General features: G+C 39.5%; 1 protein-coding gene across 1 annotated transcript in view; it reads right to left on the reverse strand.

Annotated features, from left to right (window-relative positions):
- The window catches only part of LOC146329694 (protein sidekick-1-like), a 334,563-nt gene that overhangs the window by 24,375 nt on the left and 297,092 nt on the right, over nucleotides 1-13,096 (reverse strand). Inside the window, exons 31-34 of the mRNA XM_084714965.1 lie at nucleotides 8,238-8,439; nucleotides 2,720-2,823; nucleotides 2,488-2,558; nucleotides 1,499-1,637 (exon numbers count right to left, since the gene is read on the reverse strand). Of these exons, the coding sequence (XP_084571091.1) occupies nucleotides 1,499-1,637; nucleotides 2,488-2,558; nucleotides 2,720-2,823; nucleotides 8,238-8,439 (516 nt within the window). The remainder of the gene's footprint in view (nucleotides 1-1,498; nucleotides 1,638-2,487; nucleotides 2,559-2,719; nucleotides 2,824-8,237; nucleotides 8,440-13,096) is intronic.

Here is a 13,096-nt window from a genome sequence, read left to right on the forward strand (position 1 = left end):
CTCCCCTCTGTGCACTTGACAAATATTTCATATAAATATTTTTACAATATTTGTAATTCTGATCCTTTTTGTGAAGGTTAGGTCAGAACACTACAAACAGTTGAATTTGATTTTTAATGAATTGTACAAAAAGATTGCAACTTTCTTTTGTAATTTTCACTTGGTCCTGCAATTTCATTGCAAAAAAATGCCAATGCCCAACACACACTGCAATTTTTTTGAAAAGCTGCCATGAAATCAGGCATTTGAGGCCTCAACAATCCCAAAAAAGACCAATGAAATCCTGGAAGGACTGACTGCTAGCTTCCTACCAACAGTAACAGCCACGAGTCATTTCCTAGGCCAAGAAATAACTTAATTAGTTTGTGGGGTTGTAATTTACATAAAAAAAGCCTCATTCATGCCTAACACATTTGCTATATAGGAATGCTATGAGAGTTTAGGATAACGTTAACAGTTCTGTAAATCCAGCCAGCGTTACCTGAGATAGCATAATGTTTGCCAGATACATTGATTAGTCTCCATCCTAAAAGCTTTTCTCTTGTAATGTTAAAAGCAAAGCAATTGAAAATAATTATGTAAGCTGCAAATTCAGTTTGGCTGAAATGAAATAACAGTCTGAATTTACATTTATATTTTTTCATTATCATAGTAAGAGTACCAAGACTATCTAGCTCTACACACACAGGCAATACAAGAACATTGCTGCTTTTTAATTTTTAATTTCCACTTCAATTTCCTCATGGATCAGCACCTGTGAGGACGAATAGCCTTTGCCTGGGACAAACAACTTCAGCCTCAGTCTTTTAGCAAAATACGTATACAGATAATAAAGTTCATTTAAGATCTTTTTATAATGTTCTTTGTCAGCTGGGAAAACTGAAAAGTGAACCATAGAATTTGCTTTTAATCTTTATTAGCTAAGCTATCAACAGCTGATAAAAACTGAAAAACAAACAATCAAAAAACAATAGTTTGGTTGTAACAGTTATAACTACCAAGAATTTGGTACAAGTGACACTTTTTCACTGTAAACTGCATATGTACTGTAGGAGGACCATAAACTATACAGAAACATGTACACAGTCTTTGTGACATTACTCACAGATTTCTCAAGAACCATTTTGAACTTAAATGTATGTTGACTCTGGCTGTCGCCATCTTGGAAGTTCCTGACTCCATCTACTTGGCTAAAACCGAAAATGGGCAAAGAGGTGGAGAGCGGGTGCAGCTGAGGCGACCCGAATTAAGTGGCTACCTAGCAGCTCGGCATCTGACATCACCCATCTGTCAGTCAAAGTGGGCACGTCCTTAATTATGTACAAATTAAAAAGTCACTCCCTGTACAGTTGTGTGATGAAATAAAAAAAAATTAACTCTAGAGATGAAAAACTATTTTTTTTTACCAGGCTGTAAACATGCTAACAGTTGGACATTTTAAATATCTTCAAAGCAAAGTCCAGGGTAGGGTGTAGCAGTTAGTATCAGGACTACTCACTTGTAATGATGGCACTTGTGGTGTTGTTTTTGGTCGCCTGAACTTCTGTGTCAGTGACAGTGGAGGTGTTTACTTGAAGCTCTCTGTAATACAGCCGGTATCCAGTCAACATCCCGTTAACAGTGCTGTCATCGGGACGCTGAAAACATGCAAAAAAGCACAAAGAGGCACATGTAAAGAAGTATTAGTACTCCATTTTTCACAAAGAAACTTCTGAGAATTCTGCACTGAGCTCATTTTCATTTTCTTGGTGCAGCGAGGTGACTGACAGGACACAGGCAGGCTGGCAGAGCGGCATTTTATCAGCAGAGTCCACTTTAAACGGCTGGTGGATTGGACTGGCTGTAACCCGCACAGACAAAGTGATGCTTCAGTGGGTTTGGCACTCTTGTAAAGGATGATGAAATTGCTGGTGACTTTGTTTTTCATTGCCTCCTTCTGCTTTGACATAAGGCTAGAAGGAGTGAGAGACGACACTTCCAAACAGTAGAGGCAGAGTGACACGCAGTGAAGAAGCCAGGCTCTATTTACCGTCTATTCACATGTCACTGTTGCTCTAAACCACCTCTATTTTCCTGTTTCTCTCTTATTTTCCTCCTCTGTTGTTGTACACTGCTGATGTTTGCTTCTCTCGCCCTCTAATATCTGCCCTGCTGGTATATCCTCATTAAGATTTTGATCATTTCTCTCCTCCAGCCAGGACTGTCTGTCCCTCCGTCTGTCCGTGCCTCCCTCATGCCATCCCTCCAATCTGTCGGTGCTGCCCTCTGACCTTTGCTGGTTCAATAAATAATGATAATTGCATCCACAGACACAAACACACACGAAGCACAAACACGTACAAACATTGCCTCTCTATCTACGTCTATGGGGTCTCATTCTCCAAGTAGGTGATTAAACTGCACTCAAAGTTTTGCTGTGTGAGTCTGCGTGTATATAATGCATGTGTTTCTCTGGGATCGCTGCTGTGTTAGAAGTCTGAGAAATACCTTCCACTGCACAAGGACTGAGGTAGTGGTTGTTGGTTTCACTGCGAGGACCACTGGAGGCTCATCAGGCACTGGACAGAAAACACAGAGAAAAAGAGTGAGGGAGACAAAGACAGAGATGCTTCTGTTCATCCTATTACAGTCCTTCTGTGTTACATTTCCAAATCCACATATTTTTGTGTTCCATCGCCGTCTTTCCTCCACTGCTCCACCAGTGTTCCCAGTCTCTTACCATCCTGTAGAGTCGTAACAGCCTCCGTCTCCTTGCTGAGGAGACTGTCTCCTACATCGTTGGTGGCCAGCATCCGAAACTTGTATGATGTAAAGGGCTTCAGCCTGCAGTCACAAACAGATTCAGATGGTTGTGCTTCAGATACACTTCATTTAATGTGGTGTACCACAAAGATTTATTCTGGGACTCTTACTGTTTCTGATTTACATTAATGATTTTTTATTGGTTTGTACATTTTCTTTCCCTATATTGTTTGCTGATGATACCAATATGATTTTTCTCATTAAACTTAGACTATAAATATGGTCAGAATTTTAAGTTTCAACTCAGTAAGCTCTCGTTAAATATTACAAAGTCAAATTTCATAATATTTGTGGTAAGGGGCAGTCGGTATGAAAGGGATTATATCAGCAGGGGGAAAATAAATTTCTCCCCACTCTTATTTTGGGCATCTTAGTTGATGAGAAACTAAATTGAAAAAAAAAAACAAAAAAACCCCATTAATTTTATTCATAACAAAACAGTGAAGTCACTGGGGATCGTCAGACTACAAAATTTAATAAATGCCTCCTGTTTATTAACTTTATACTATTCCATGATTTATCTTTATTTGATTTATGGTAATATTGTTTGGGCAAACACATACTCCTCCAATCTTCATTGACTTTATTTGCTGCAAAAACAATTTATAAGAGTGGCAGCTCTCTCAAACTCTTACAAGGCCTCTGTCCCCCATTCAGAAAACTGAGCAGCCTTTATGTGACATAAATATTCATCGGATACGTGTGTTAATAAACACATATATCGTCTTGCATTTTTTTTTTACCATCATCGTTTGGCAGCTTCTTCAAATTTAATTGTCAAATTCATTCTTAAAACACTAGACAGGTTGATCATTTTCACCTTCCCTTTAATAAAATGAAACATGACCAGAACTCCCTCAGGAAATGTGTTGTAAAAATATGAAACACAAAGGTACGTGTTATTAAGAGCTTCTCATGTTTAGAATTTTTCAAAAGGAATTTGCCATCACATTTAATTCATGATGTCTCATTATTTTCTATTCTTTCTTTCTGTATTTCTTTGTTTTGATCGTTGCTTACTGATTGGTTAGTTTTATTGCTCATCGTGTGTTTCTTGCTGTCTTCTTTTTGCTGCATTTTCCTGGCTTAGTTTTACCTTTATTAAACTTTGTTATTGTTTGTTGTTCTTCTAAAAGGAGGGGGGGTGTATTGTATAAGCCTGCAGCTTCATGGCCTCTCCTGACACATCTCTTATTTTTTTATTGTCTGGATTTTGGCAGTTTAATTTAATTGAAAATTATAATAATAAAAATATAAAATACACTTGTTCAGATGGACGAGAGGAGAAAATATCTATCCATCCATTTTTTGTGCTGCTAACCTAGGAAAGTTTTTTAAAATAAATATTTGCATTCATTAATCATTAAAATGACAATTCCACTTTATTTCAAAATTATTTTTTGACCTAACTTGGGCAGTGTGGGACTTGATCCTCATACAAGATTTACAATATTTTTTCAGTGTGACTTTATTACTAAAACAATTGATGCATGCATTGCATTTATAATTCAGCCAGTAAAAGGACTTCTTAGCCACTCAAGGTTTCCAGCCAAAGAGCACTGTGAGTCTCCGTAAGACCTCACAAACAAAAGACTTTTGTAAATCCTTCTTCCGAATGTTTTGTCTCTGCATTGCCTATATCAAGTTTCTTCTTCTCCTCTTACTTCACCACAAAAACACAAAAAATGCACATTGAAGATACAGACAATACAATAACCCTCTCATCAAACAATACTCTACAGCACCACAAGTGGTAAAAAAAAAAAACTCCACTGGGTAGCTTTAACACTTTGGGAATAACTTATCCCCCTTGCACAGACATGTTTTGCACTCTCAGTGGCCTTTGAAGAGCAGACAAGGACTTGAATAAAAATCATCTTACACCTTTCTTAATTGTCTCCACTGCCAAAGTATTTTTACTGCCATACTACAGTACCACAACATCTTATCTGCATTTCTCCTCTGTGCAAGGTGAATGCATTACTAAGCACAGAATAACAATTTACATCAGTCATTTTGAAAACACTTTACTCTAGGGCCACTTACAATCAGCCCAATGAACACGCACCCATTGTTAGAGACGAGCTGAACAAGTCTGCGCTATGGTGCCTTACAGCATGCTAATAGTTTAAATGTACTCACTCCTGCACACCGTGGGAAATTGATTAAAATTTAAAAAGGACAGTCTGGAGCAAAACAGTCATTTCTCCCTCATTTTTTATTGATCTAACCTATTATTAACAGGAGTTAACAAGAGCAATTTAATAATTTGTATGGAGAAGTCATTCCACTCCCCTTTCTTCCACTGCTCACATATATTCTTACTTCAGAAGGTCCATCTCTTGAATTTATTTACCGAGTGCCTCACAGACTACAGACAACCAGTTAGAAATTCAGCAGGCAACAGGAGAACTGCTCAAGTGTCTTCTTGTATAATAATGAGCCGGGCCCAATAAGGGACAAGAAAAGGCCCTATGGGGTTGTGGGTTTCGTAGGAGTGGAACATCAAAGGCACCAGGCTCATAGAGGGTGGGGTACCAACAGCAGTGGGAGGATGTTAAGGACAGTGTTTGGAAGTGTGTGTGTACTGTATGTGTGTGTCTGTGTGTGCATCAGCCTGGGGACTTCAATGTTTTGGTTCCAAAGATGTCTCGGTGGAAAACAACAATTAAGGATAGATAACAAGTAAGTATGAGTGTGAGCATGTGGAGATGTAAGCTAATTCCTCCATCCGGCGCTGTAATGAGAGCATTCAGTGATAGAATGAGCTCGAAAACGGCATCAAAACAACAACAGCAGCAGCACCACCATCATGGCAGATAGACTCTCCCCGAGGCAGGTGGAAACAGGCTGATGCAGACACTCTTCAGCATCTCAAATAGCCCTGTGATAGCTCGCGATGGAGTGCTCACAAACAGTCACGAAGCAGAAGATACACATGGGGAACACACACACTTTACACAACACTAGTGAAGCCTCATCATAGATCTGCTACTCAGGCTGTCAGGGATGCTGGAGTAGCCATCCAGTCTGACCACCATCACCCACTGCCATTATGACAGCTTCACCAGGGAGAAGAGGATGCAGGGATAAAAATAGAGGGACACAAAAGGAAGACATGCGATGGGAATGACGCCCTCTTCCAGTGGATGAGTGGACGTGATGCTTGAGGATGAATGAAGGAAACACATGCCTTATGGTTGTTGAAAGCATTGGCTGGCTTTTGATGGGTGGATGGAGGGAGGAAGGGAGGTGGTGACAACAAGAGGAATGGCAGATGAAAAGGTAAAAATGGTTGTAGAGAGAGACAATGGACAAACGGCACACACACACTTGAAAGCACAAAGGCAGAATGAGAAAATAAAGGTATTAGGAGAAAAAAACAGAGAGCTGCTCCTGCTGTGTCTGTGTGATTAGGTGACTGAGATCCTCCACATTTCTACACTGATTTGATTACTCTCTTCTCCCTGGTGTTTTTTTGTGGTTAATGTCTTGTTTTTGCTCCACAAACCTTTTCAGCATGTCATGTGCTAAATAAATAATTTTTTTCCTTCTGTGTTCTAATTCTCTGTTGTTTGCTTTGACAATTCACAGCATCCCCCCCTCTGTCCACTCTTCTCCCCAAGGATGCATTAACATTACACAATTGTTTTACAGATTGCTTTAACTGATGAAGTCCAGCACGTCATGCTGCACAAAATGTCCACGCTAGGGTTCCGTAATGGAGGCGAAAAACAGTAATGAGGAATTTTTATTCCTGTTTTCTCCAAGGATGTTTGAGATGGCCTAATTGACTGCTCTTAGATACTGTTGCTATGCCTGTCAAGTTCTTGCACAGCACATACGCAGTTTACAATGATAAGGGTGGCAGCTTTACCACTTGAAATTCTTTGTAATTTTTGAAACAGTGGGATTTCAGACAACTGTCCAACATTGATTTTCTTGGCTGAAATGACAGCTGTCCCTGCAGTTTTTATTAGTTATAACTCCCCAGCTAATCAAGCTAATCTTAGCTTGATAAAATACTTGAAAACACCGTCTCCGCTGACTAGTTATAGAGATTTCAAGAATCTTGTAAAAGAGTCTTAAATATGTGCTTGGCTCCTGTCACGTTCCCAAGTGGTGGTCCAGGGGATTAGGGAAAAGGCAATATCTAAAACTAACCCAGGTAAAGTCCAAACTCTCCGTCAGATGTAAAGTCTGATTGAGTTCATGTCAACAAAATGTTACGTTTTTTTATTTCACAGCATAGTCGTAGTGAGTAGCCATTTTATTTTTTAAAGTTGCTAATAGTGATCTGAATGCTAATCAAAATACACGTTTAAACCATAATTCATTTAGAAGAGCTGCAAAGTTAAATTTTATGGTTGAGATACATTTGATAGCAATATCATTAAATGAATTTACCAAAAAAGTAATAAAGCTTATCAGTACTTAAGCAGTATTCCCACCCTTTTAAAAACAGGAAGTGAGAAAGGGGTCCTTAAGGTATGGCTAAACCTTTTCATGCCTGATTAAATCATGTTTGTGTAAAAAACTTTGTTGACAGAGTTGACGGAAATGTGGAAAACAACTTTAAAGAGACGACATTTTCACAAAAAATATATTTGAAAACAAAGATGATCATAATTGCACATTTTTCATACTTAAGCTATCAGTAGGTGTTGTTAGTTTTAGATTTTAAAGACCTTTAATTGTTTGAAGTTGTGATTTTTATTTCTATGTATCACTCATCATGAGGTGCTTTGAACTGACCATTTATGCTTGAATTTGGAAATGTAGAGGACGGGTTATGTGGCTGCTCCATGTGTCCACATTTCCAGGTGGACTGTGAGTTATAAATGGAACATTGCCTGCAGGTTTGCATACGCATGGTTTTATAAGTCTGATTTTTTTTTTGGTGCAAGCCATTTTCAGCTTTTGTGTGCATGTACACTTTAAGTCCGGATCCTACGCACTGTTTTAGAAATGAGACCTCGGGACACAGATGCCAACGTTAATCTACACTGTGATCCAGGACTGGCTTCCACACAGCGGGGAAATGAAATGTGGATGTTGTGAATGGAGCTTTTTATAATGTAACCCACAAAATATGACTTAAGTATGACTAAGACTTCATGGAAGTAATGCTGGTTATTATCATGCTAATTAGCTAGTCATGCTAAGGTTCACAGCTTACATTAGAGCACTCCTTAAGCCATCATACATTTTGGCTCGTGCGTTTTTGGTTTTGGAAACACTAAAAAACGCTTGGCTGCCGCACATAATTACGGTTGCCATGATTTGCCAATCACCTGTTTTGGGGGAGAGGTTTAATGAACAGTCAGTTAGCACTGAAAAATTACTGCACTGTCACCACACAAGCACATACGTGTGTGTGTGTGTGTGTGTGTGTGTGTGTGTGTGTGTGTGACTGTACATATGTGCCCATGTACCTTTCAACAGTCCAGGTGGTCACGTTGTATGGGATGTCAGCGGTGTGTGTGTTCCAGTCCCCACTGGGCAGCTCTTTGACCTGCAGAGTGAAGTACCTCAGCGGGGAGGAGCCTGAGCCGCCTGTCACCCAGTGGAGGCGGAGACGGCGAGATTCAACCCCGTCCTGAGGAGCAGACAACTTCCTGGGTGGCTGGGGACGCTCTGTGGATGCGGTAACGAGGGCGAAAGAGGGAAGATAAAAAGGAGAGAGTGGGAGAAGACAAAAGAGGCAGAGGGGAGATGAAACGGGGAAGAAACAGAGAAGGCAGAAAAAGTGATGTGAAAAAGGGAATTGAAATGGAAGCAGGAGAGGGAAAAAAACAACAAATTACTTGACTACTGGTGCAATTTCAATCTGATAAAAAAAACCTGATTGAGCAATTGATATTCTGATACATTGTAAACATTAATTCAAATTTTGTCATTTAGTAGTTTATCACTGTGAAAATGTGTGTCACCTCATACTATGTTCATCCATGTGTGTAAATATATATAACCTTGATATATTTATCTTTTAATAAAAATCTAAACTTTTATGCCCTTAATGTTGGTAAACTGTATCAAATATTGTACAAAAAATTAGAAATTCCAGTATCATGACAACACTACAGAGCACCACACATTAACATGAGTCAAGCAGGTGCCGGATGCACAAAAGAGAAAATGAAAAAAAGGTCACAACACGTACACATTTATCTCCATTACATTTTGCAATGGAGATAAGTGCAAGCACGCACCTCCTGAACAACTTCAATGCTATTATTTTAAATGTAGTATTGATATGATACCTGTGTGTGTGTGTGTGTGTGTGTGTGTGTGTGTGTGTGTGTGTGTGTGTGTGTGTGTGTGTGTGTATGTGTGTATGTGTGGGACTGACACTTCAGTTAGAGACAGGCTAGAGTGAGCACAGCTTCTCTTCACACAGTGAATGTGCCTGAATTTAACAAATAATCAGATGTGTAGTGGTGGAAACATATTCAGACCTCTTGAGGGTACTTTGAATTAGTTTCCGTTTCAGTTGGACTTTGGATGGAATTATTCTGAACAAAGGACGCATTTCTACCGATAATAATCTGTCCTGTCAGTTATACAGTGATACTTTCGCTGTCTGAAGTCTTTGTTATACACATGCACAGAAGATAAAAGCTGATGAGAGACTGGTTACTTAGATACAGGACATTTAAAGGACCAGTGTGTAGGATTTGGTGGCAGCTAGCACTGAGCGTGCAGATTGCAAACTCTTCTCCTCACCCTTCCTGTCCAAGCGTCTCGGGCCAGAACATAGATTTCTGAAAAACAGTGGATACTTACCGTGGTGATAAGGTAAGAAGGTAAAAGGATATTGAACACTGTAAAATATTATCACTCAGCAGCTTCAGTACATTATGATCTGTTGTTTAGTTATAAAATCAGTGGACCTTCAGAGCCTCTCTCCTGAGGCTGCAGCCACTGTCCAGCATCACCTGCACTGCATGCTCATGCTCCTTTATGCCGTGAATTAAGGATTTATTTAAACCAAACCAGTGTTGGTGATTGATGGGACAGTGGAAAGACAAACCAAGACATTTTGGCAAGTCTATTTTAGCTTCTGTAAAGTTTGAATGAAGCTGATACCGATGCAAAATAAGTGTGGTGAATTGGGTGAGAGCAATTAAACAGCTGTTTCTGGTTAAACAAAACATATCTTACTGTTTAAAATAAGGTCTCTCACTGTCATGATCCTTTCCATAATGTTGTCAGACAATAACAATAACAATCTGAGCCTGTCTGGCGAAAACAAGCACAAACAAACAAGCGATACCTGCTCTGCTTTTGAGACTCGGTTTGTATTTTTTAATAGGTGCACCAGCTAATATAGAAATATATTTATGATAATTCTGTTTAATTCCTCATTGAAATGTTCTCCCTGTGCATTTTTGTAAGCTTCTATCTATTTTATCCTGCAACTGTAATGCACACTGACTGATAAAAGAAAAAGAAAGCAAATGCTCAAATCTCAGTTGACTACAGGAGCTCCGACTAATTATTCGAACCTTTGACTATCGGGGACAGTCCTAAAAGACCGTCATCATTAGTTTAATGATGTATTATAAGTTGTCAGGTGTATTGGCAGTATATCTTTACATGCAGGTTTATGAAGTCACTGTCCAGGGGAACATCCTCATTTATTCTGTCCTCTATCTCCGTGATGGAAGTTTCCCCTTGACCCCCCCTCCTCCTACTGCTGCTGTCATCAACATGCTGTGGTGAGGTGTTTTTTTTCTTTTTCTTTGAAGCCATTTTCATATCGAGACATTTCTTTATTTCAGTGACTATCCGACCCTCAGGTAACACAGCAATAAAAGAACTTGTTTTTTTTCCCGTTCTTTGCTTTAGCAGGTTTCTTAATTCCATTGCTGATGCTGTTAAGATGACAGACTTTCCTTTATGGATCTCTTAAAGCAGGACTTCAGTCTCCAAACCAGTAAAGTTGTCCTTTTTTCTTTTTGATGCTGATTTCATGAGCAAACACTTCCTGGCATATAGTGCAGGAAGCGTAGCCTTATATGGTATAGTTGGGGTGTTAATAATGCCCATGCACTCAAATGCACACAGGCTGATTTACACAGTTATCTGAGGTTAGCAGAATCTGACGTGGCACGTTCATATGAGCCCTTCAAACGAAAAATAGTAAGATAAGAATACGAAAATGTTCTTACGCAAGATCCATTTATTCTTACGTTCAGGTGTTTATACACTAACGACAACATACTTATGAATATTTCAATTAATTTCTGCCATATTCTGCCAATAGATCCCTGTAAATTTTACACACTGGACCTTTACAGAAATATATCTCAGAGAGACGACTGTAACTGGTAATTGAGAATGCATGTCAGCAAGTTGAATTCCCAGTGTATAAACATCTGCATTCAGTATGTTTCTTAACTCATTCATTCATGTTTCTCCTTTAATTTACTTCCCATCTGCAGCTATGCACTTTGAAATGAATTGTCACCTGGACAAATGGAGACTATCATGGTCCATATGCTGCAAATACCTTGTAAGACAGGGCAAGAGCAGTCCACATTTACATCACATATGCATCAGTGTGACGGTAGCACTGCATACATACTGTATGTTCAAATGAAACAAGACATCTAACCACTGCGGCATCAAAGAAACAATTTCTCAACAGACTGTGTGTGTGTGTGTGTGTGCGTGTATTTGTCTTCGGTATTCAATTAGAAGATGAAAGATGGCTCTGGGAGTCAGTGTCTTTGTACAACTGTGTTGGCAGTAGCTGTGCGATTAGTAGACGTGCCTCCACACATGCTGACACGTGCACACACAAACAAAAACACACGGCTGGGGGCATAACTGTTTAATTTCAGGGGCATCACGTTATCGATTAAGTCCAGAAATAAAAGCATTATCGATTCCCTCTGAAGTTTAATTAATCTGCACTTATGTTCTCAAACATGCGCACAAGCAGAATCTCTCCCGGATACACACTGACACACACACACACACACACACACACACACACACACACACACACACACACACACACACACACACAGAGGCTTGCCTTCCTTCATTCATCCTTATCACAAGTAATTTAAGTCAAATCTGTTTGCCTCCCTTCTTCCCTCACGCCCTTATTCTTCAGTCCCTTCAAGATTTGACTATTATCTCCCTCTTTCGTTTTCCTGATACCATCTGCGTCTCCCTGTCTGTTCTCCTCTTGTTCTGTTCCACAGTTAAGATCATGTTCTGATAATAAACTCATAATTGTCAGAACAAGTGCTGCCCTTTCAGCACTTAGGGAGAGGAGAGGAGAGGAGAGGAGAGGAGAGGAGAGGAGAGGAGAGGAGAGGAGAGGAGAGGAGAGGAGAGGAGAGGAGAAGAGCGGAGAAGAGCGGAGAGGGGTGTGGTAGAAGTGCAGAAGAAGAAAGAAGAAATGGTACTAGAGGAGAGAAAAGATATGGTTGTTGGGGGATGAATTCAGCAAAATGTACTACTGTATGTTGTCCATTACCTTATCAGTTATCACCCTCTTGGAGCCAAAAAATCAGCAAAGATAAATCTCTCTAGAGGGAGTTGTGGTTTTCTCTAATGCATTCATGCACACGCACACAGCCTCACACACACACGCACACCCACGTGCACACTCAAAAAGCCAATTTTCTTTTTCGAGGGATTAAGTTGGTCTCTTCAGCATCATCAGAAAGAAATCTCTATTAGGCAATTCTGTCTATCTCACAGTGAGAATGGGCCATTATGTTACTGAAGTGGAACAGAGAACCACTGAATTCTATTCTAAAGAAATCCTGATAATGATGCCGCCTATGTTATGATATCTGATCCAATTAAAATGCACTACACAAGCTGATAGCTCCGAACAGAATATCTGACATCATGATTCCAGGTTTTCATAGAAATTCACTTCACTGTCATATTTTAATATAGGGACTTTTGTAGCATTTCAATGCTTTACTAGACATACATGGTGCCGGCTGACAGAGAAAATTGCAGAGAGAGATCAGGGATGACATATACCAAAGGCTGCAAGCTACGTTCAAACCAAAGTCATTCAGGCATTAGCCCACTGAGACACCACTATAAATTCATTTTTAAAGTGATATTTTACTTTGGTGGGGTAGCTCTTCTCATCTCAAAAGTGGTCAAACTTCAACACCACTTGGCATTTAGACTTTTTCTTTTTGTCTCTTTATCAGCAGCAGGTTGTATTACTGTAATACTGATTGTATTATCTGATATTGTCCTATCACAGCTAAAACAGTCTACATAGGTATTGACATACATGCTGTCTAAT

The sequence above is a fragment of the Lutjanus erythropterus genome, chromosome 3 (genome assembly GCF_056507025.1).
Source record: "Lutjanus erythropterus isolate fLutEry1 chromosome 3, fLutEry1.hap2, whole genome shotgun sequence".
Classification (NCBI taxonomy): domain Eukaryota; kingdom Metazoa; phylum Chordata; class Actinopteri; order Lutjaniformes; family Lutjanidae; genus Lutjanus; species Lutjanus erythropterus.